At 41.7% G+C, this 23,767-nt stretch overlaps 1 protein-coding gene across 4 annotated transcripts in view; it reads right to left on the bottom strand.

The window, feature by feature from the left end:
- Window positions 1-19,699, bottom strand: part of taok2b (TAO kinase 2b) — a 63,812-nt gene extending 44,113 nt beyond the window's left edge. For 2 of the 4 annotated variants that reach the window (XM_031799870.1, XM_031799867.1), the window contains exons 1-9: window positions 19,275-19,680; window positions 8,803-8,953; window positions 5,458-5,598; window positions 4,767-4,838; window positions 4,529-4,630; window positions 4,039-4,084; window positions 3,671-3,767; window positions 3,091-3,204; window positions 489-580 (exon numbers count right to left, since the gene is read on the bottom strand). In XM_031799870.1, the coding sequence (XP_031655730.1) occupies window positions 489-580; window positions 3,091-3,204; window positions 3,671-3,767; window positions 4,039-4,084; window positions 4,529-4,630; window positions 4,767-4,838; window positions 5,458-5,598; window positions 8,803-8,805 (667 nt within the window). In that variant the 5' untranslated portion in view covers window positions 8,806-8,953; window positions 19,275-19,680. Of the gene's footprint in view, window positions 1-488; window positions 581-3,090; window positions 3,205-3,670; window positions 3,768-4,038; window positions 4,085-4,528; window positions 4,631-4,766; window positions 4,839-5,457; window positions 5,599-8,802; window positions 8,954-19,274 lie in introns of all 4 variants that reach the window. The other 2 variants (XM_031799868.1, XM_031799869.1) reach the window with 2 other exon arrangements.
- Window positions 19,700-23,767: the final 4,068 nt, after the last annotated feature.

The following is a 23,767-nucleotide window of genomic DNA, read 5'->3' as shown; positions in this document are numbered from 1 at the left end:
CCTATGACGGGTCCATGTTGAAAGTCAGAGCTAGTCGGCCATTCTTCTGGAAATGTTTATTTATGGAGATTGCATGGCTGTGTGCTTGTTTGACAAATAGCCTAATCTACTAATTTGAAGGGGGGTCCACATATTTACACTATATATACAAAAGTAATGTAGATTTTTGAAACATAAAAATCCAACTCTTCCTCGGTTTACCCCACACCTTGCTATCGCATAAATCGGAACTCCTCTGGACCGATCACACAGGAAACACAGTTAAAACAACTATGAGACTGTATTTTACAAAAATAAATCAAGCGTTTTGTTTGTGCTTGCCCAAAGTGTCAAAAGGCTCAGTTTGTCACTTCAGGGACTAGGCAATTTGTTCCATTGTGCCAGGCAAGCTCAATGAAGCACAATGTATTGGCAAGAAAACTAATAGTACGCAAATACACCTTAAAAGCTTATGAACATGTGTAATACATGGCCTGTGCTTAGCTTACCCAGCTCTATGGCGGTAATGCCCAGTGACCACACATCCACTTTGCCGTCGTACTGGCCCTCGTCCATGGCCAGGATCACCTCAGGAGCCATCCTGTACGGAGTTAAAACACATCGAAGCCATTGTGAGACACCACTATTTCTGTATACCAAATGGCAAATTATTCCCAACAATGGGCACTGGTAGAAAGTAGTGCAATATACAGGAAAGAATTCAATGTGTACACATCCTATACCAGATGTTCCCAATCCCCCCCCCCCCCCCCCCCCCCCTTCCAGCATTGAAGAACATACTGCACCCCCCTGTTCGCCACGTCTATTTCTATGGGCACAAGCACTGTTCATGACAAACTGTTCACACCTCTCGTTGGTGGAGAGAACATTTTGTTGCTTTAAAGCTTATTTCCTGCAATTCTACAGATTTTGTCAAGTCTAATGTGTGTTCATGTGATATGGGTGACTTAAACATTACAACTAAATCTATGGGCTATAAAAACAAGCTGACATGGGCTAGTTGATCTGGACATTTAAATAAATAGCTCCCTACGGTATGTAAAAACTGACATGACAAGCAGAAAACTGATGCAGTATTAAATTTCGAAATTACACCTAGTGCATTCTACTACTATAACTTTCAAAAGTAAGTTGAAAGCCGGACTGAGTTCCTTTAAATAAATGTAGCACACACACAGTACCAGTCAAAAGTTGACAACTACTCATTCAAGGGTTTCTTTGTTTTGACTATTTTCTACATTGTAGATTAGTAGTGAAGACATCAAAACTATGAAATAACACACATGGAATCATGTAGTAACCAAAAATGAACAAATCAAAATATATTTTTTATTTAAGATTCTTCAAAGCAGCCACCCTTTGCCTTGATGACAGCTTTGCACATTCTCTCAACCAGCTTCATGAGGTAGTCACATTTCAATTAACAGGTGTGCCTTGTTAAAGTTAATTTGTTTCCTTAATGCGTTTGAGCCAATCTGTTGTGACAAGGTAGGGGTGGTATACAGAAGAAAGCCCTATTTGGTAAAAGTCCATATTACAGCAAGAACAGCTCAAACAAGCAGAGAGAAACAACTGTCCATCATTACTTTAAGAAATTTAAAGTACTTTAAATGTTTCTTCAAGTGCAGTTGCAAAAACCATCAAGCGCTATGATGAAACTGGCTTTCATGAGGACCGCCACAGGAAAGGAAGACCCAGAGTTACCTCTGCTGCGGAAGGTAAGTTAGAGTTTCCAGACTCAGAAATTGCAGCTCAAATAAACGTTTCAGAGTTCTAGTAACAGACATCTCAACATCAACTGTTCAGAGGAGAGACGGCATGAATCAGGCCTTCGTGGTCAAATTGCTGCAAAGCAACCACTACAAAAGGACACCAATAAGAAGAGACTTGCTTGGGCCAAGAAACACGAGTAATGGACATTAGACCGGTGAAAATCTGTCCTTTGGTCCGATGAGTCCAAATGTTCGATTTTTGGTTCTAACCGCCGTATCTTTGTGAGACGCAGAGTAGGTGAACGGGTGATCGCCGCCTGTGATCCCCACCGTGAAGCATGGAGGAGGTGTGATGTTGCTTTGCTGTTGACACTGTCAGTGATTTATTCAAAACTCAAGGCACACTTAACCAGCATGGCTTCCACAGCATTCTGCAGTGATACGCCATCCCAACAGCTCTGGCACACACACTTATCCCACCAGACATGCCACCAGGGCTCTTTTCAGTCACCGAATCCAGAACAAATTCAAGAAAGCGTACAGTATTATATAAAGCCCTTATTGCATGGAAGTTACTTTCATCTCATATTGCTCAAATAAAATAGCAAACCTGGTTTCAAAAATAAAAGCAACACCTCACAGCGCAACGCGTGTCCCTGATTTGACCTAGATAGTTTGTGTATGTATTGATATATAGGCTACGTGTGTCTTTAAAAAAAATGTATGTAGTTCTGTCCTTGAGCTGTTCTTGTCTATTGATGTTCTGTATTATGTTTCATGTTTTGTGTTGACCCGAGGAAGAGTAGCTGCTGCTTTTGCAACAGCTAATGAGGATCCTAATAAAATACCTAATCTGGTTTGCGCTTAGTGGGACTATTATTTGTTTTTCAACAGAGCAATGACCCAACACACCTCCAGGCTGTGTAAGGGCTATTGGACCAAGAAAGAGAGTGATGGAGTGCTGCATCAGATGACCTGGCCTCCACAATCACAACTTCAACTCAATTGAGATGGTTTGGGACGAGTTGGAACGCAGAGTGAAGGAAAAGCAGCCAACAAGTGTAAAGCATATGTGGGAACTCCTTCAAGACTGTTGGAAAAGCATTACAGGTGAAGCTGGTTGAGAGAATGCCAAGAGAGTGTAAAGCTGTCATCAATAGGGCACCGGTTGGCCCACCCTGTCGACCGGCGCTCTATTCCCTATATAGTGCACTACTTCTGACCAGGGCCTCTGTTGTAGTGGCAGTATATAGGGAGCCATCTGGGACACATCCTTGGTATTTTGTCCTACTTGTGGATCATATCGCCATTGTCATCAATAAATTTGGCAATCTTACAATAATGACCATAGAAACAACAGAAGAGACCAGTGTCTCACCAGTAGGGCGTGCCCACGAACGAGTTGGCCGGGGCAATGATGGAGGCTGAGCCAAAATCACCCAGTTTCACCTGGCCAGGCTCAGTCAGCAAGATGTTACCAGCCTTCACATCCCTGGAGAGAAAGTGTGGGGGGAGACACCATTATTATTAGTTGAGTATTCTGTTTCTTATTATTAATTGACATCATTGACTCAATAATATTAAGTCAGTAAATATATATATTTATTTACAAAGTCAATATTATCAGTTCTCTTTGGAAATGTATGTGGTAATACTTTCTATGCCAATAAAGCCTTTTTAATTGGAAGGAGAGGAGAGAGAGAAAGAGAAGTGGGGTAGAGAGAGAAAAAAAAGACAGGAAAGGAAGAAGCGAGGGGAAAGAGAGCAAGAGAAATAGAATGAGAGAGAGAAAGAGACATGCAGACAGAGAGACCAAGACAAAGGGATAGATATGTTTAAAAAAAAGAGGGTTAAAACATCCATTCAACAATGAGAGCTTATTTTTGGATTACATTTCTTTCATTCTCTTGTTTTCCCTTCCCGTCCCATCGTGTGGGGGAGGAGAGAGGTTCTCTCACCTGTGAATCATGTTGTGAGAATGAAGATACACCAGGCCCTGCAATGCACCGTGGGTGATGGCTGCTATCTCCTGTTCCTGGAGGGGCTTCTTGTGGACTAAGCACACAGAGGCAGACAAAATGAACAGTTAAACACTCATTCTTTGACGTGTTCATTAGGGCACACAACAAAAACCTTTTGCAACAGAACGAAAATAAGCATCTCTTATTTGACCACAAATCCAGGTTGTCCCTCCCCGTTTCAGTTCGTTTTCTACCATTACATGCCTAATGAACACACCCCTGGTTTACTTCCACCACCCCAGTGTACATCACATGAAGTACTTGTTTGAACGTGAACTTAAACCATCTAGTCGTTTTCTACTCACCTTCCAGTAGGTCGGAGGCTGAACCCAAACAATACTCCATTACCAGCTAAGAGAATGAAGGAGAGAGGTTAACATATGGAGCAAGAAGGGGGGGGAAGTGATGGAGAGCCGGTCAAAATGTATTCCCTACACCTTCCCCTTGGCCACATCAATGTTTGCATATTTGTAAGGTGAATGAAATATGGAAGCTCCTCCACTACACTGCTTATACCTATCCAGATCCTTCAGATCTGCCAACACTGAAGGGTTTGGGCCTATGGGAAGGGATAGGTAGTGAATAGGGGCTGACTGAAAACATCAACCAACGATAACCACAACATCAATAACCAAAATTAATTTGTCAGTGACCCCTAGTTCATAGTCAATACCAAATGGCACCCTATTCCCTATATAGTGCACTACTTTTGACCAGAGCCCCATGGGACCCAAAAGTAGTACATTGTAAAGGGAATAGGGTACCATGTTTGAGTTAAAGAAGTGCTTCACTTACCCATGCTGTGTGCTCTCTCAGGTAGCAACCTCTGTACTCCACAGTGTTGGGGTGGTGCAGTTTCTGGAGAAACTTCACTTCTTTTATGATATCCTGCCATTTCTTCATAAGAGAGAAAGAGGGAGCTTGAAAACATGAAAAACTTGGCCTACACCATTGCAACAGATGGCAAATGTAGTGAACACTTTTTTTTTTAATAACAAGGTACATTTTACCATTACTCAATCTGTGTTCCTACCTCATTGGACTGCTTGCCACCGTAGGACATTTTCTTAATGGCCACCACTTCATTGGTGCGGATGTCATGTGCCTAATGTAAGGAATATGGGGTAAGGAAGGGTTAAAATAAATACATTTCTAATCATGCAAACAGTGGCCACTGGCCACACACATCTTTAAGTGCAGGCACAGACAAATTGATAAACTACAGTTTCACCTCTTTCACACTCTTTCTTCCTCCATCCTTCACTAGTCACTAACACCATCTATTTAAAAAGGACCTTTCATCCTTCAACCAATCTCTTACCCTGCGCTACCTTTTTACCCATAACTACCCACCTCCTACCTTTCATCCTTCACTTGTCTTTACCTAGCCTAGTGGCTGCCTCCCTGTCATTTCACCCTTCATCTTATCAACACCCTTTCAATACCCATTCCATTTCTCTTCCCAGTTCTCATGCATCCATCACTGAAGTTATGCCCGAATTCCCCTACTACAAGTTTTTACTGTGTACCAAATACTGTACTGGATATTATTTATTTATTTAGTGTTTAGTAAAAATGTATGCAGTACCAAGTGACAAATATTTCTATACTACAGCTCATAAAAATCATCTCCCAAAAAGGGACACAAAATAAACAGTAAACTAGTGAGTGAGATGCATCCATTTGCCCACTTATGCCAAGTCCACAGATGCCCCCTTTCTTACAAAGTAGACCGCTCCGAAGCTGCCGTGGCCGATCTCCCGCAAGTCGGTGAACAGCTTCTCAGGGTCATCTCTGTAGAAGAGCTCAGCTACCTCTGGGTCCTTCAGGCTCCCGGCCCGCACACTGGACGGCATGGCCAGCGCCTGAACGAACACACACCAGTATGAGGCTTTGAGCTTAAGTTTGTCTGCATTGAAATGTAGCCACATGTCAGGATTGCGATGAATTCCATTTCAATTCCAAAAGAGAAATTAAAATGTTCCTCAAAGCCTTTGAATATCGGACGTGCATAAAGATGGCGGCCTCCACGCCTACCACAAATTACTTGTTTGCCAAGTTCTCTGTTTTGTGCCTTGCTTTCTGTGACTTCGGTATCTGCATTGGCACAGTCTCTCTGTTACTGCATGGCAAGCAGTACCGGAGCGCCAAGTCTAGGTCCAAATGGCTCCTTAACAGCTTCTACCACCAGCAATAAGAATGTTGAAAAATGTATCAAAAATGGCCAACCAGACCATTTACATTGACCCCCCCCCCCCCCTTTGTTTTTACACTGCTGCTACTCGTTGTTTATTATCAATGCATAGTCACTTCACCCGTAAATACATGTACAAATTACCTCGACTAACCTGTAACCACACCCATCGACTCTGTATCCCCTGTATATAACCTTGTTATTGTTATGTACTTTGCTACTTTAGTTTATTTAGCAAATAGTTGATCAGGCTGTTCATTGTGATCTGTGGAATGTTGTCCCACTCATCTGCAATGGCTGTGCGAAGTTGACGGATATTGTCTGGAACAAGTTGTCGTACACGTGTCCTTTGCCAAAATAATCCATCCACCTGACAGGTGTGGCATATAAAGAAGCTGATTAAACAGCATGATCATTACACAGGTGCACCTTGTGCTGGGAATAATAAAAGGCCACTCTAAAATGTGAAGTTGTGTCACAACACAATGCCACAGATGTCTCAAGTTGAGGGAGTGTGCAATTGGCATGGTGCCTGCAGGAATGTCCACCAGAGCTGTTGACAGAATTTAATGTTAATTTTTCCTACATAAGCCACCTCCAACTTCACTTCAGAGAATTCGGCAGTATGTCCAAACCACCTCAAAACCGCATAATGATGTATGGCTTTGTGTGGGTGAGCAGTTTGCTGATGTCAACTTTGTGAATAGAGTACCCCATGGTGGCGGTGGGGTTATGGTACGGGCAGGTATAAGCTACGGACAATGAACATATCCACCGCATGTTTCAGCATCTCCTTCGGATGTCGCAAGGATCTGTACACAATTCCTGGAAGCAGAAAACATCCCAGTTCTTCCATGGCCTGCATACTCACAAGACATGTCACCCATTGAGCATGTTTGGGATACTCATGATCAACAGTGTGCTCCAGTTCTTGCCAACATCCAGCAACTTCGCACAGCCATTGAAGAGTGGGACAACATTCCACCGGCAGCAATCAACAGCCTGATCAACTCTATGCAAAGGAGATGTGTTGCACCAGATACTGAGTGATTTTCTGATCCCACGCCCCTACCTTTCTTTTTTTAAGTATCTGTGACAGATTCATATCTGTATTCCCAGTTACGTAAAATCCATACATTTGGGCCTAATTCATTTATTTAAATTGACTGATTTCCTTATATAAACTCTAACAGTAAAATCATAGAAATTATTGCATGTTGCGCAGATTTTTGTTTGGTAATTTATTTTGACCCCTTTTTCTCCCCAATTTCGTGAACTCCAAATTGGTAGTTACAGTCTTGTCCCATCGCTACACGAAGTAAAGGTCGAGAGATGTGCGTCCTCCAAAACAGAAACCGTCAAGCTGCACGTCCTCCAAAACACAAACCGTCAAGCTGCACTGCTTCTTGACACAATGCTTGCTTTACCCAGTAAGCCAGCCGCACCAATGCGATGCAGTGCCTTAGACCGCTGCGCCACTCAGGAGGCCCCTTGTTAAGGGTAATGTTGTGGAGCAAAAAAAATAGTTTTTGGGTAGAATCTTTTCTTAAAGTTAAGGATTCAATTTAGTTTAAAAGTTTAAACATTCACAACCCTAATCTTAAGCACAACAAATTCGTAAGATATATCAATTGGATGCAAATAAAGGAGACCAGTTTTAGCACCACTTATCTACTGGCTGAAATTATACAAAAGTTCTGGAGAATCAGTCAAAAAAAATATATGTATATAGATATGTATTTTTATTTTTTACCTCTGAGTCATTTAGCAGACTCTCCTATCCAAAGTGACTTACAGGATCAATTAGGGTTATGTGCCCAGCTCAAGGGCATTTTTCACCTTGTTTCAGGGATTCGAACCAGTGACCTTTTGGTTACTGGCCCAATGCTCTTAACCAATAGGCTTCCTGCCGCCCCAATCTTAATCTTCAGGCAACCAAAAAAAGACCAGACTTGCTCGTTGGGCGAGTGCCTTTCAGACCTTTGTCAATCCCTGTGGAACCAATAGATGGGTTGGCTTGACAACATCACAAATTATCCACTCGCATCAATGTGGCAAGAAACTGTGCTTTGTTATGAGTCTGAACAGTCAGATTGCAACAATGACAAGAAGCTGCGATGTGGGGAATCATAGGTGGTTTGTTTCAGCTAGTCTTGTTTTGAGATGTTTTGACTGCTTTCATGTCAATGCTAAGATGGTTAAAATTTGCAAGCTAACCAACAATTCAACAACCTATTTGTTTTCAATAAACATTCGGACTAAATATAGTTTACATCGTCAACCATCTAACTCTGGCTGTTATGCCCCACGTGTCGGTTGTTGCTAAACAACCAAACCGTCTATGGAATAGTCCTGTGATGGAAAATGTTATGTTGGTGCATTTGTGTTCTATGTTTTTCTAATAACAGTTTTCTGTGTTCATGCAAGTGACTGACTGAACAAACCCTCACTATCAGTATTTTCAATTTGGCAGTACACCCAGACCCTTGTTTTGAGATCTCAGTTTCAAGGTGTCAGCTTAAAGAAGCCTCGTGAGGTATTGGTCTGTCACACGCATGACCCAGTATTGGTTGGTCACATGAATGAAGCAAATGTTAACGATTAATGAATAAGCTAAATCATGCAAATATGACTTGTCTGCAGTATATAAGAGAAAACAAATGGGACTGCCCCGTTAGTGCTTCTGACCAGGTCTTCTGAACCCAGGTCAGCCACAGTCCATTTCTTGCATTCAACCACAACAGGTATAGGATGAAGGAAATACAAAATATGAACTTGTGTGCTACAATGAATAATAATACTACACACATCTAAATCATTTCAGGAGCATGTGTTTTGGTGAAATGCATTTTGGTTAATACAATGTTTCCCCTACCATTATGAAGGATGGGGTTGCCCCTTCCTAGCTCTGTTGCCCAACGCCAAAATCCTTCAATTGTTTTCAATCGAAAATGTTCATGTTGGTGTTGGCAATGGCATCCCAGTTGCTAATTTGGGTGCATGCCTGCACCCCACCAAAGACAAATCTGTGGGCAAACATGAATACAAGAGAGGAATTTGATATTAGCCACACCTGCATGTCATGAGGACACAATTTGATGTTGGAGATTATAAACAAGAAACCTTTTACATACAAGACCACACAGTGCCTTAAGGAACTATTAACACCCATTGACTTTTTCCAAATGTTGTTGTGTTAGAGCCGGAATAAAAATATTAAATTGAGATTGTGTCACTGGACTATACACAATACCCCACAATGTCAAAGTGGAATTCAGATTTGTTTTTAAATTGTATTAAAAATAAAATCTAAAATGTCTTCAGTCATTAAATATTCAAAACGTTGGTTATGGCTAGCCTAAATAAATTCAGGAGTAAACGTTTGCTTATTAACAAGTCGCATAATACTGCAAAATAAACTGGCAAACAATTAACTTTAAGTCCTAAATACAAAGTGTAATGTTCTGGGCAAATCCAACACATTACTGAGTACCACTGTCCACATTTTCAAGCATTGTGGTGGCTGCATCGTGTTGTGGGTATGCTTGTAATCGTTGAGGAATGGGGAGTTCAGGATAAAAAAATATATAAAAAAATGGTATGGAGCTAAGCACAGGCAAAATCCTAGAGGAAAACTGAGTTCAGTCTGCTTTCCACCAGACACTGGGAGATGAATTGCCCCTTCAGCAGGACAATAATCTTACAACACAAGCCCAAATATACACTGGAGTTGCTTACCAAGAGGACAGTAACTGTTCGCGAGTGGCAAAATTACAGTTTTGACTTGAAAATCAATGGCAAGGCCTGAAAATTGCTATCTAGTGTTGTCTTTACGGTCTTTATTTAAAATTAGAACCTAACACTAACAATGACATACAACCAATATTACAGAGCTTGAAGTATTTTGAAAATCATAAAAATGGCAAATGTTGCACAATCCAGGTGTGGAAAGCTCTTAGAGACTTATCTGGAAAAACTCAGCTGTAATTGCTGCCAAAGGTGATTCTAACATGTATTGACTCAGGGGGTTGAATACTGATCTAATCTAGATCTTTTTTTTTTTTACAAAATGTTAGACATTTTCTCCACTTTGACATTAGATTATTTTCTGTGTATCATTGTTAAAAAAATGACAATTAAATCCATTTTAATCCCAGTCAAAGGGTGTGAACTTTCTGATGGCACTGTAACTAGATGGCTAGTAGGTCTGCATGCATTGAACTTAAGCATTTTCACAATTCTTACACCATAAATCGAACCCACGGCAGTTGCAGATGTCTTTTAGTTCTTGTTTTTCAATTACTATTTATCTGTCTCATATAAACCTCCCTTTATCAAAACCCTGTCTTTCAAAGATAACTTGTAAAAACACAAATGACTTTACAGATCTTCATTTTAAAGGGTTTAAACACCGTTTCAATGAACCATTAACAATTAATGAACGTAGAACGGTCGTTAAGACACTAACAGCTTGTAGAAGGTAGGCAATTAAGGTCACAGTTATGAAAACTTAGGACACTAAAGTGGCCTTTCAACTAGAGGTCGGCCGATTAATTAGGGCTAATTTCAAGTTTTCATAACAATCGGAAATAGGTATTTTTGGACACTGATTTAACCAATTATTATTATTTTTTTTACACCTTTATTTAACTAGGCAAATCAGTTAACATTGTTATTTTCAATGACAGCCTAGGAACGGTGGGTTAACTGCCTCGTTCAGGGGCAGAACGACAGATTTTCACCAGCTCAGGGATTTGATCTTGCAACCTAACAGTTAACAAGTCCAACGCTCTAACCACCCGTCTTTCATTGCACTCTACGAGGAGACAGCCTGTTAGGCGAATGCAGTAAGCCAAGGTAAGTTGCTAGCTAGCATTAAACTTCTTATAAAATACAAAATCACTAGTTAACTACACATGGTTGAGATATTACTAGTTTATCTAGCGTGTCCTGCGTTGCATATAATCGATGCGGTGCGTATCGTTGCTCCAATGTGTACCTAACCATGAACATCACTGCCTTTCTTAAAATCAATACACAGAAGTATATATTTTTAAACCTGCATATTTAGCTAAAAGAGATCCAGGTTAGCAGGAAATATTAACCAGGTGAAATTGTGTCACTTCTCTTGCGTTCATTGCATGCAGTGTATATGCAACAGTTTGGGCTGCCTAATTTGCCTGAATTTTACGTAATTATGACATAACATTGAAGGTTGTGCAATGTAACAGCAATATTGAGACTGATGCCACCCCTTAGATGAAATACGGAATGGTTCCATATTTCACTGAAAAAATAAACGTCTTGTTTTCGAGATGATAGTTTCCGGATTCGACCATATTAATGACCTAAGGCTCGTATTTCTGTGTGTTATGTTATAACTAAGTCTATGATTTGATAGAGCAGTCTGACTGAGCGGTGGTAGGCAGCAGCAGGCTCGTAAGCATTCATCCAAAAAGCACTTTCGTGCGTTTTGCCAGCAGCTCTTTGTTGTGCGTCAAGCATTGCACTGTTTATGACTTCAAGCCTATCAACTCCCGAGATGAGGCTGGTGTAACCAATGTGAAATGGCTAGCTAGTTAGCAGGGTGCGCGCTAATAGCGTTTCAAAAGTCACTCGCTCTGAGACTAGTTGGGTTTTTTCCATTGCTCTGGATTAGTAACGCTGCTTCGAGGGTGGCTGCTGTCGTTGTGTTCCTGGTTCGAGCCCAGGGAGGAGCGAGGAGAGGGACGGAAGCTATACTGTTACACTGACAATACTAAAGTGCCTATAAGAACATCCAATAGTCAAAGGGTAATGGAATCCAAATGGTAGAGAGAGAAATAGTCCGACATTTCTATAATAACTACAACCTAAAACTTTATACGTGGGAACATTGAAGACTCATTAAAAGGAACCACCAGCTTTCATATGTTCTCATGTTCTGAGCAAGGAAGTTAAACGTTAGCTTTCTTACATGGCACATATTGCACTTTTACTTTCTTCTCAAACACTGTTTTGGATTTATTTAAACCAAAATGAACATGTTTCATTATTTATTTCAGGCTAAATTGATTTTATTGACGCATTATATTAAGTTAAAATAAGTGTTCATTCAGTATTGTTGTAATTGTCATAATTACAAATAAAATACATGTTCTAAATAAATTGATAAAAATATATATACATTTCTTTTAAAGGGCCGATAAATCGGTATCGGCTTATTAGGTCCTTCAATAATCGGTATCGGCGTTGAAAAATCATGATCAGTCAACCTCGACTTTCAACTGACTGAAAACAGCAAAAGAAGATGCCCAGGGTCCCTGCTCATCTGTGTGAATGTGCTTTAGATATGCTGCAAGGAGGAATGAGGACTGCAGATGTGGCCAGGGCAATAAATTGCAATGTCCGTACTGTGAGATGCCTAAGACAGAGCTACAGAGTAACAGGACAGACAGCTGATCGTACTCGCAGTGGCAGACCACGTGTAAATCCTGCAAAGGATCGGTACATCCGAACATCACACCTGCGGGACAGGTACAGGATGACAACAACAACTGCCCAAGTTACACCAGGAACGCACAATCCCTCCATCAGTGCTCAGACAGAGGCTGGACTGAGGGCGTGTAGGTCTGTTGTAAGGCAGGTCCTCACCAGACTTCACCGCCTATGGGCACAAACCAACTGTCGCTGGACCAGACAGAACTGGCAAAAAGTGCTCCTCACTGACTTTGTCTCACCAGGGGTGATGGTCAGATTTGCGTTTATCGTCGAAGGAATGAGCGTTACACCGAGGCATGTACTCTGGAGCGGGATTGATTTGGAGGTGGAGGGTCCATCATGGTCTGGGGCGGTGGGTCACAGCATCGTCGGACAGAGCTTGTCGTCATTGCAGACAATCGCAACGCTGTGCGTTACAGGGAAGACATCCTCCACCCTCATGTGGTACCCTTCCTGCAAGCTCATCCTGACATGACCCTCAGGCATGACAGTGCCACCAGCCATACTGCTCGTTCTGGGCGCTATTTCCTGCAAGACAGGAATGTCAGTGTTCTGCCATTGCCAGCGAAGAAACTGGATCTCAATCTCCTCAATCCCATTGAGCACATCTGGGACCTGTTGGATTGGAGGGTGAGGGCCATTCCCCCCAGAAATGTCCAGGAAGTTGCAGGTGCCTTGGTGGAAGAGCGGGGTAACATCTCACAACAAGAACTGGCAAATCTGGTACAGTCCATGAGGAGACGCATTGTAGTACTTAGTATCTGGTGTGGTCACCAGCTGCATTGACACTCACTTTTGACCCCCCCTTTGTTTAGGGACACATTCCATTTCTGTTTGTCACATGTCTGTGGAATTTGTTCAGTTTATGTCACAGTTGTTGAATCTTATGTTCAAACAAATATTTACGTGTTAAGTTTGCTGAAAATAAACACAGTTGACAGTGGGAGGACATTTCTTTTTGTCAGTGCTCTTGTCTCTTACAGTGCTTCAGCAAAAAAAAAAAAATTCCTGTGGCCATGAATTGAAGGCAGTCCAACAATACGGAAGTCTCTAGGTTCCCTATAAAAAGGAGAAGTCTAGCTGGCTAGCTAACAAGATTCAGTGCTTTCAGAAAGTATTCATACCCATTGACTCATTCCACCATTGTTCTGTAAATAAAAATTAACTTTAAATGTTTTTAATTTAACTAGGCAAGTCAGTTAACACAATAGTATTCACAATGACGGCCTAGGAACAGTGGGCTAACTGCCTTGTTCAGGTGCAGAACGACAGATTTTTACCTTGTCAGCTTGGGAATTCGACTAGGTAGATCTAACCACTAGGCTACCTGCCGCCACATCTACAGACAATACCCCATAATGAGTGAAAACATGCTTTAATTCGTTTTTCCACATTCCTTTAAAATCAAATACAGAAATATCTAATTTACATAAGTACTCACACCCCTGAGTCAATACATGTTAGAGCCACCTTTGGCAGCGAGTCTTTCTGGGCAAGTCTCTAAGAGCTTTCCACACCCCGATTGTGCATCATTTACCCATTTATTATTTTCTAAATTCTTAAAGATCTGTCAAGTTGGTTGTTGAGCATTGCTAGACAGACTCTCCATAGATTGTCAAGCCAATTTAAAGTCAAAACTGTAACTAGACCACTCGAGAACATTCAATGTCGTCTCGGTAAGCAACTTCAATGTTTGGCCTCGTCTTTTAGGTTTTTCCTGCTGAAAGGAGAACTTGTCTCAGTGTCTTTATTTGCCTGTGTTTGGCTCAAATACACTTCTTTTCATCTTAAACCATAGTTCTTGCCAATAACAAGCATACCCATAACATGATGCATCCACCACCATGCTTGTAAATATATATAGTGGTACTGAGTGATGTATTGTTGGATTTGCCCCAAACATAACACATTGTATTCAGCACAAAAAGTTAAATTGCTTTGCCACATTTTTTTAAGTTTTACTTTAGTGCTTGTTGCAAACAGGATGCATGTTTTGGAATATTTGTATTCTGTTTCGACTTCCTTATCACTCTCTCGTTAAAGGTTAGTATTGTGGAGTAGCTAAAACATTGTTGATCCACAATCAGTTCTTTCACAGCCATTAAACTAATTGTTTTAACGTCACCATTGGCCTCATGGTGAAATCCCTGAGCGGTTTCCTTCCCCTGGCAACTAAGTTTGGAAGGACACCTGTATCGTTGTAGTGACTGGGTGTATTGATACTCCATCTAAAGTGTAATTAACTTCAACATGCTCAAAGGGATATTCATTTTTTTTTTTTATGTTGTTACCCAGCTACCAATAGGTGCTCTTCTTTGCGAGGCATTGGAAAACCTTCCTGGTCTTTGTGGTTGAATCTGTGTTTACAATTCACTGCTCGACTGAGGGACCTTACAGATAATTCTGTGTGTCAGGTACAAAGATGAGGTAGTCATTCAAAAAATATGATCAATACTAGTCCTGCACACAGAGTCCATGCAACTTAGGCCAATTTGTACTCCTGACCTTATTTAGGCTTTCTATAAAAAGGTGTTGCATAGTTGACTCAAGCTTTTTATTTTTTTAAATAAAATCCACTGACATGAGCTAGTGTGTAGGCTAGTGACATCTAAATTGTATCCATTTTAAGTTCAAGCTGTTTCAACAGCGTGCTAGCTAGCCTGGAGTGCAGTGTAGTTAGTCTGAATCTTTAATATAAAACTATGCTCGTCAATACCTCCTAAACGGAACATACCTGGGTGACAAATGTTATTCTGAATCCACTGACGATAGCGAACAATAACACCTTGTTTTTGCTGTTCCGTTTATAAAAAATAAGTTCATTTCAATGGCTCATTCTCTGTGTAGTTGCAACTAAGGGGCAGTCTTAAAAATGAAATTGAAACCTAGCGTTAACTAGGTTAAAAGCTTTGCAACCACAAGACAAACATCTCAAACCAACTAATATTTTCAGGGACCTCTACAATCTACGGCAATTATATTTGTATTTTTTTAATGCTTTGACTAACCATAAAAAAATATATATATTCCTTTACTTCAATAGCTTCCACCCGATGCCACGTGCATGAATAAAACCAACTGTTGGTTGAGGCTAGCTAAATTAGATGGCTCTGGTTCAGGGACCTCATCTGTACAATCTACGGCAATTGCTTTGCATTTTATTTGGTCCATTTAATACATTTGAATTGACTTACCATTTTTTTTTAAAACATCCGGAACTTCAATATTTTCAACCCAATGTGTTTGCATGAACATCTGTTATGGGATCAGGGACCGTGGCGGTCTAAACCCCGGACACTACTTTTGCGACTTTTGACAAATGAATTTTTGCTTCACGGTGGGAACACATGCAGAGATCATCCGTTCACCTAATCTGCGTCTCACAAAGACACAGCGGTTGGAACCAAAAATCTCAAATTTGGACTCAGACCAAAAGGACAGATTTCCTCCGGTCTAATGTCCATTGATCGTGTTCCTTGGCCCAAGCAAGTCCCTTCATATTGGTGTCCGTTAGTGGTTTCTTAACAGCAATTCGACCATGAAGGCCTGATTCACGCAGACTCCTATGAACAGTTGATGTTCAGATGTGTCTGTTAATTGAACTCTAAAGCGTTTATTTGGCTGCAATTTCTGAGGCTGGTAACTAATAAAGATACGCGGGGGGCAAGTTGCTGCGGGGGGTGCAGGGGCTGTTGGCCGGGGTAGGGGTAGCCAGGTCTCAATTATCGTGGATTTATCGGTGGTGACAGTGTTTCCTAGCCTCAGTGCAGTAGGCAGCTGGGAGGATGTGCTCTCATTCTCCATGGACTTTACAGTGTCCCAGACCTTTTTGGAGTTTGTGCTACAGGAAGAACATTTGTTTGAAAAAGCTAGCCCTTGCTTTCCTAACTGCCTGTGTATATAGGTTGCCAACCTCCCTGAAAACGTGCATATCGGGAGGACTATTTGATGCTAATACAGAATGCCACAGGATGTTTTTGTGCTGGTCAAGGGCAGTCAGGTCTGGAGTGAACCAAGGGCTATATCTGTTCTTAGTTCTACATTTTTTGAATGGGGCATGCTTATTTAATATGGCGAGGAAAGCCCTTTTAAAGAATAACAAGGAATCCTCTACTGCCGGGATGAGGTCAATATCCTTCCAGGATACCCGGGCCAGGTCGATTTTAAAGGCCTGCTCACAGAAGTGTTTCAGGGAGTGTTTGACAGTGATGAGGGGTGTTCGTTTGACCGCGGACCTATCAATTCACATATGGTGTCCAGGGCACAGCTGGGGGCTGAGTGGGGGGGTCTATCACTGTTGCCACTTGTTAGAGACTTAATTTTGGAAAGGTGGATTTTTAAAAGAAGATGCTCAAACTGTTTGGGCACAGACCTGGATAGCATGACAGAACTCTGCAGGCTCTCTCTGCAATATATTGCAACTCCAGCCCCTTAGGAAGTTCTATCTTGGTGGAAAATATTGTAGTTGGGATTCTGAATTTTTGGTGGTCTTCCTAAGCCAGGATTCAGACACAGCTAGGACATCAGGGATGGCAGAGGGTGCTAAAGCAGTGAATAAAACAAACTTAGGGAGGAGGCTTCTGATGTTAACATACTTGAAACCAAGGCTTTTACGGTTACAGAAGTCAACAAATGAAAGCGCCTGGGGAATAGTTGTGGTACTGGGAGCTACAGGGCCTGGGTTAACCTCTACATCAGAGGAGGTGTAGGATAAGGGTACGGCTATAAGAACTGTCCGTCTACTGCGTTGGGAACAGAGAATAAAAGGAGCAGATTTCTGGGCGTGGTAGAATAGATTTATGGCATAATGTACAGACAAGGGTATGGTAGGATGTGAATACCGCGGAGGTAAACTTAGGCTTTGAGTGACAGTGAGGTTGCATCTCTGGAGGCACCAGTTAAGACAGGTGAGGTCTCTGCATGTGTGTGGGACAAAAGAGCTATGTAAGGCATTTTGAGCGGGACAGAGGGCTCTACAGTGAAATAAAACAATAAGAACTAGCTGAGACAGCAGTAGACAAGGCATATTGACATTACAGAGGCATAAAACAAATCACAGGTGTTGATCAGGAGAGCTAAGACAACGGGTATATGGCGATGAATGGGCAGAGCGGGTCAGTTAGGTACATACAGGACCTGAGTTCGAGGCTGGGGCCGACAGGTAAACAAAACGAGGTACTGTGTTATTGAAACAGTCCAGGGGGCATCAGCTGTGTAGCCGAGTGATCATAGGGTCCAATGAGCAGCAATTGGTGAGTCAGGGAGCCGTTCGGTAGTCACTACGACGCTATGCGTAGTAGAAAGCTAGTGGGCCAGGGCTTGCAGTTGGGTCTTCGGCAACATCACAACAAAAAATCCTGTCGAGACCACATCGGACGATTACGCCGACAGACCGCTTGTGATGGATTGGCGGGGCACCATGTCGACAATAAAGGGTCCAGGCCAATTGGCAAAAGAGGTATTGTAGCCCTAGAAATAGCTGGTATTCGGGCCTAGCTCAAGGCTAACTGGTGCTTGCTTCGGGACAGGGTCGTTAGCTAACAGTAGCCACTCGGTTGCAGCTAGCTAGCTGCGATGAGCCGGTGTAATGAACCAGAGCGGCAGGAATCCGGTGATGTGGTAGAGAGAAGCAGTCCGATATTCTCTGGGTTGATACCGTGCTCGGCAGACTGGCAGTTATTGTCTGAGCTAAAGCTGGCTGGTGTCATTGCTAAAAAGGTGAAGACCGCTAGACATGGCTAACAAAGACTAATAGCTAGTTAGCTGGCTAGCTCCTGATGGAAGTTCCAGTTATAAGGAATATAAATATCAGATCCGTACGACATTGGGTGAGGCGGGTTGCAGGAAAGTATATTTAGTTCGTAGATAAAAAGTGAGATTAAAATATATACGAACTGTCTATTTACACGGGATAAGACAAAGACAAACACATGTCCGACTGTTATGCCATCTTTGGTCAAAATGTGTGGTTTTAAGAATGAAAAAGCAATTGTCATGGGAGAAGCAAGATATTTGTGAGTCACAAAGCTGGTAGGGTTTCAAACCCCCACTATGGGTGGGATTTTCAGGGAAGGGAGTAGATTAGTCATTAAAACACTTTCTTTTTTTAAATAATTTGTGTCAAAATCTTAGAGCAATGGTTGTGTTTTGTTTATAAATATGGATCCCCCTGTTAGGAGTGTAGAATTGCAGGAACATGATTTTTAAAATGCACCACTAACCCCCCCCCCCCAGACAAAGTTAGGCACCCATACGCACAATATCCGCAGGTGTGTATCCCATGTTAGCAGGCAATGGAGTACTGTCAAAATCAAAACCCAACCCTCAAATAAGTCATGATGAACTCACTTACAAAACTCAGTTTTGGACGAGACAGACTTTATGAACAGAATTATCTTATTTACACTTTGAAGTCAATTTTGACACCATTACAAATGTTTGACCCATATCAATGCAACATAGGCCATTTTCTATCAGATAAGTTGTTTATTGCCTTCAGTTGCACTTTAAGGCGTTGCCGTTTTAATACGGTCCCTTAACACTCAGTGGAGGAGAGCAACATTTTAACTACATTTCGCCTCCCAAAAGAAATATGACACCGAATTGCAAAAACAAGGGGTGTAATTTGTTCGCTATCGTCATCTGAATCAGAGTGCCATTTGTATCAATGCACGTTCCGTGTAAATTGTATTGACGAGAAAAGTCAGAATCTTTAATATAAAAGTATACCGCAGAATAGCAGGGTACTTGCATCGCCGAAACGGCTGTTGCTGGCATTGCTAGCTAATGTTTGCTACAGTGCCAATGAACGACAGTATTTGAGACGTTACAAGCGAGCTAACCTTAGCCTTATATGACATGTCTTACCGTGGCTTTTGGGGTCCACCGTAGCTAGCTGGAGAGCTAGCTAGCTGGCCCGGGATGGGAAATATTAGTCGCTCTTCTAACGTTAACGTTAACTCTTCTGCTCTATTCAACACGAGCGAGCCACATTGTTTTCATTGATATTCCATTCTTCGCAAACGATTTAGCTAGCATTAGCTATGGCAGTCAATCAAAAAGCTAACGACCTGGTCTTCTCACCAGCAATCAGAAGATTACGACTGGGAAACAGTTAATCAATTTAAAGCTGACCCCGGTATTTGCTCCACTCTCGACCATATTTTATCATTACATAAATGTTATTCATGAATTGTTTTCCTTTTTTTACCCTTTCTGTCTCATTCGTTTTTTGGTTCACAACTTCATGATGGCGGAGTGGGGCGGGAGCCGACCGGAAACCGGAAAAGAAAGATAATAATTTATTAAAGGACTTCTTCTACGATACATGGGGCTAATGCAGGGTTCATATGCTAGTCAGACTTAGGAAACTCGGAAATATCCGACAAGCTAAGTGGTGAAGCCAGCATATGTTTATCCAGAACCTATTAGCAATTCGGAAATGTCCGAGTTTCCTAGTTCCGAATAGGACATGAACGCGGCATAATTACCTGATTTGGACATTCTTTTTTAAATTTTATTTTACCTTTATTTAACCAGGTAGGCCAGTTGAGAACAAGTTCTCATTTACAACTTCAACCTGGCCAAGATAAAGCAAAGCAGTGCGACAAAAACAATAACGCATGGGATAAACAAATGTACAGTCAATGGCACAATAGAAAAAGTCTATGTACAGTGTGTGCAAATGTAGTACGATTAGGGAGGTACGACAAGAAATAGGCCATAGGGGCAAAATAATTACAATTTAGCATTAACACTGGAGTGATGTGATGATGTGCAGATGATGATGTGCAATGATGCATGCCACTGTAGCTCAGGGGTATTCTACATAAAGAGGTCACAAGAAGACAGTTGGTGGTACCTGTATACATTTTATATGTAATTTATCTAATAGATCATTGTTGAGCATGTATCCAGATGTCTGTATTCTATTAAAATACTGTCAAAATCATTGGGAATGGTGAGAGTTATTGCATGTAAACATGCACACATCAATTGACACAGAGATGGTCTATAATGTATAGGCTTTGGTAGAGACTAGAGGATGTGCTTGTCTATCTCTATCTAGTGGCCATGAGCAGGGACTACATTGGAGTACCAGAACATTGGCCTACTAGAGGTCATGCGAATCCATTTATTTTAGGGGGATTAGGGTGAAGCTGTCCCTAGTCGCTGATCTTGGGTCAGTTTAACATTTTCCCCACTAATTGATAATGTTAGGATTGGGTGAAGATACACTGATCCTAGATTTCGGTAGGGCAAACCATCCCTGAGCCTATACAGGCATATCTGCAGGATGTTGGAGGACTAAACTGACTGTGACAAATCACCTTTTATTATGTGTCTAATATGCATGGTAAACTCAATCATTTTTTGCAATGAGGTCAACAAAAACAATATCTTGCCAGATTCACACGTTATAGAGCCAAACTAAGCCAAGCCGAGCCATCGAGCTGTACTGAGCTGGCTTGGTTACGCATCCACTATAATTTCTGAAACCCTTCTGAAAAGGAAAATGTGATACAAAATAAATATAAGGCTAAGTCTGGCCCTGCTTGAAAATAAAACAATTGTCCATTGTAATAATCTAATCCATGATCTAGCCCATTTTATTCAGACTATTTATCTGAGGAATAACAGAAGTTGCATTTTTGTAATCAACTAAAAACACTTGACAGATTATTGCTACTTAGGCCAAATTAGGGAAAGGGAAAGGGGGATACCTAGTCAGTTGCACAACTGAATGTATTCAACCGAAATGTGTAAATTATAAAGAATATGAAGTAAATCTGATGTCCAACTACAACAACACACTCACATAAGTGCTAAAAACCAAGCGAAACTCTCCAATTATAGTCCAGCAAAGGTTTACTTCAACAAAGGGTAACAAGACAACAGTAATGTGGTGGCCACTCTAACAATAAAAATACATTTCTTAAAAAATGGAAGACAGTTAGCTTGAGTACCAGTCTCTTTAGCTAATCCACTCCCTGTACTCCATGTCATGTGCCAAAGACTGGTACACAAACCAGAAGGCACTCGGGAGAAGGCAAGATCAGGTGGGACCACTCTAGCCAATGAGAGGGCAGATATGTGTGTGAACAACAGGCACAAAGTGTTTCCAGGATGTCATGTGTACTACTTATCAGTACACTCATAACAACCTAAGCAATACAAAACTTCTATTTGGTCAAATAAGCCACATGTAGCAAATAAGAAAATACATTTTGTTTTTACCAAATTGCTGTAGAAGACAGATTTTGGGCCCAGTTATCCCTTCCGATGCGCCTCTTCCTCTCTGGCGTGAGTCACAAATTTCAGTTAATTACTGTAGCTCACGCCTTGGGCCAATCAGTGTAATTTTGTAAATGCCGGATCTCATACATTTAGTGTACAAAACATTAAGAACACCTTCCAGATATTGAGTTGCACTCCTGGTTGGGCTGATGAGACAGTAGATTGCACAGTCAGATGGAACAGAGTAAATAGGGATTTTATCGTCATCAATTTAGCCGGTGGTAACTTGTGGAATAGACACCGGCTGGAATGCGGATTTAACCCATCAGCATTCAGGATTAGACACACGCGTTGTATAACATGTTTTGTACATTCAGTGACGAATGGACGAACAGACAGACAGAGACCGGTCCACAGTTCCCTCCCCGATTTCAATGTTAGGGACAATTATATTTGATGTTATGAATGAATTATTACCTAATATTTATTACCTCATCATTACAAATCAGTAAAGGGTGGTGTAATGCATTTTTACTCTTGTCATTGCATAATTCCCAGCTGAAAGGGGCAGTAGGGGATTCAAACAACAACAAAGCAGGCACCCCCCACACTTTTTTTGGTAAACAGCTTAGGGATGGTGCTGAAGAAATGTAACCACTCTCAAAATCATAGACAGGGCTATAGATGCAAGGACTGAACATCCATTAGATCAAAAGGATGGTTTTATCCTGTTTTGAAGCGATACACACACACACAAACAAACACACACACACATGCACACACACACGGTTTCCGAGCTGGTCATGGGTGCACCTCAGCCATGCTCAAGGTACTAAACGATATCATAACTTCCATCGATAAAAGATAGTACTGTGCAGCCGTATTCATCGACCTGGCCAAGGCTTTTGACTCTGTCAATCACCGTATTCTTATCGGCAGACTCAATAGCCTTGGTTTCTCAAATGACTGCCTCGCCTGATTCACCAACTACTTCTCAGACAGAGTTCAGTGTGTCAAATCGGAGGGCCTGTTGTCCGGACCTCTGGCAGTCTCTATGGGGGTACCACAGGGTTCAATTCTCAAGCCAAGTCTTTTCTCTGTATATATCAACAATGTCGCTCGTGCTTGTGGGTGATTCCCTGATCCACCTCTACGCAGACGACACCATTCTGTATACATCTGGCCCTTCTTTGGACACTGTGTTAACTAACCTCCAAACAAGCTTCAATGCCATTCAACACTCTTTCCGTGGCCTCCAACTGTTCTTAAACACTAGTAAAACCAAATGCATGCTTTTCAACCATTCGCTGCCCGCACCCGCCCGACTAGCATCACTACTCTGGATGGTTCTGACCTAGAATATGTGGACAACTACAAATACCTAGGTTTCTGGCTAGACTGTAAACTCTCCTTCCAGACTTATATCAAACATCTCCAATCCAAAATCAAATTTAGAATCGGCTTTCCATTTTGCAACAAAGCCTCCTTCACTCACGCGGCCAAACTTACCCTCGTAAAATTGACTATACTACCGATCCTCGACTTCGGCGATAGTTTCCAATACTCTACTCAGCAAATTGGATGTAGTCTATCACAATGCCATCCGTTTTGTTACCAAAGCGCCTTATACCACCCACCACTGCGACCTGTATGCTATAGTCGGCTGGCCTTCGTTACATATTTGTCGCCAGACCCACTGGCACTCCGCCTTATCTCAGCTCACTGGTCACGATAACAACACCCACCCGTAGCATGTGCTCCAGCAGGTATATCTCACTGGTCATCCCCAAAGCCATCACCTCTTTTGGCCGCCTTTCCTTCCAGTTCTCTGTTGCCAGTGACTGGAATGATTTGCAAAAATCACTGAAGCTGGAGACTTACATTTCCCTCACTAACTTTAAACATCAGCTATCTGAGCAGCTAACTGATCGCTGCAGCTATACATAGTCCATCTGTAAATAGTCCAACCAATCTCCCTACCTCATCCCCATATTGCTGTAATTTACTTTTCTGCTCTTTTGCACACCAGTATCACTACTTGCACACCATCATCTGCTCATCATCATCTGCTCATCTATCACTCCAGTGTTAATCTGCTAAATTGTAATTGCTTAATTACTATG

The sequence above is a fragment of the Oncorhynchus kisutch genome, linkage group LG20 (assembly GCF_002021735.2).
Source record: "Oncorhynchus kisutch isolate 150728-3 linkage group LG20, Okis_V2, whole genome shotgun sequence".
Lineage (NCBI taxonomy): Eukaryota > Metazoa > Chordata > Actinopteri > Salmoniformes > Salmonidae > Oncorhynchus > Oncorhynchus kisutch.
Note: the sequence above shows the minus strand (reverse complement) of the source record. Positions and strands in the feature narration are given on the sequence as shown.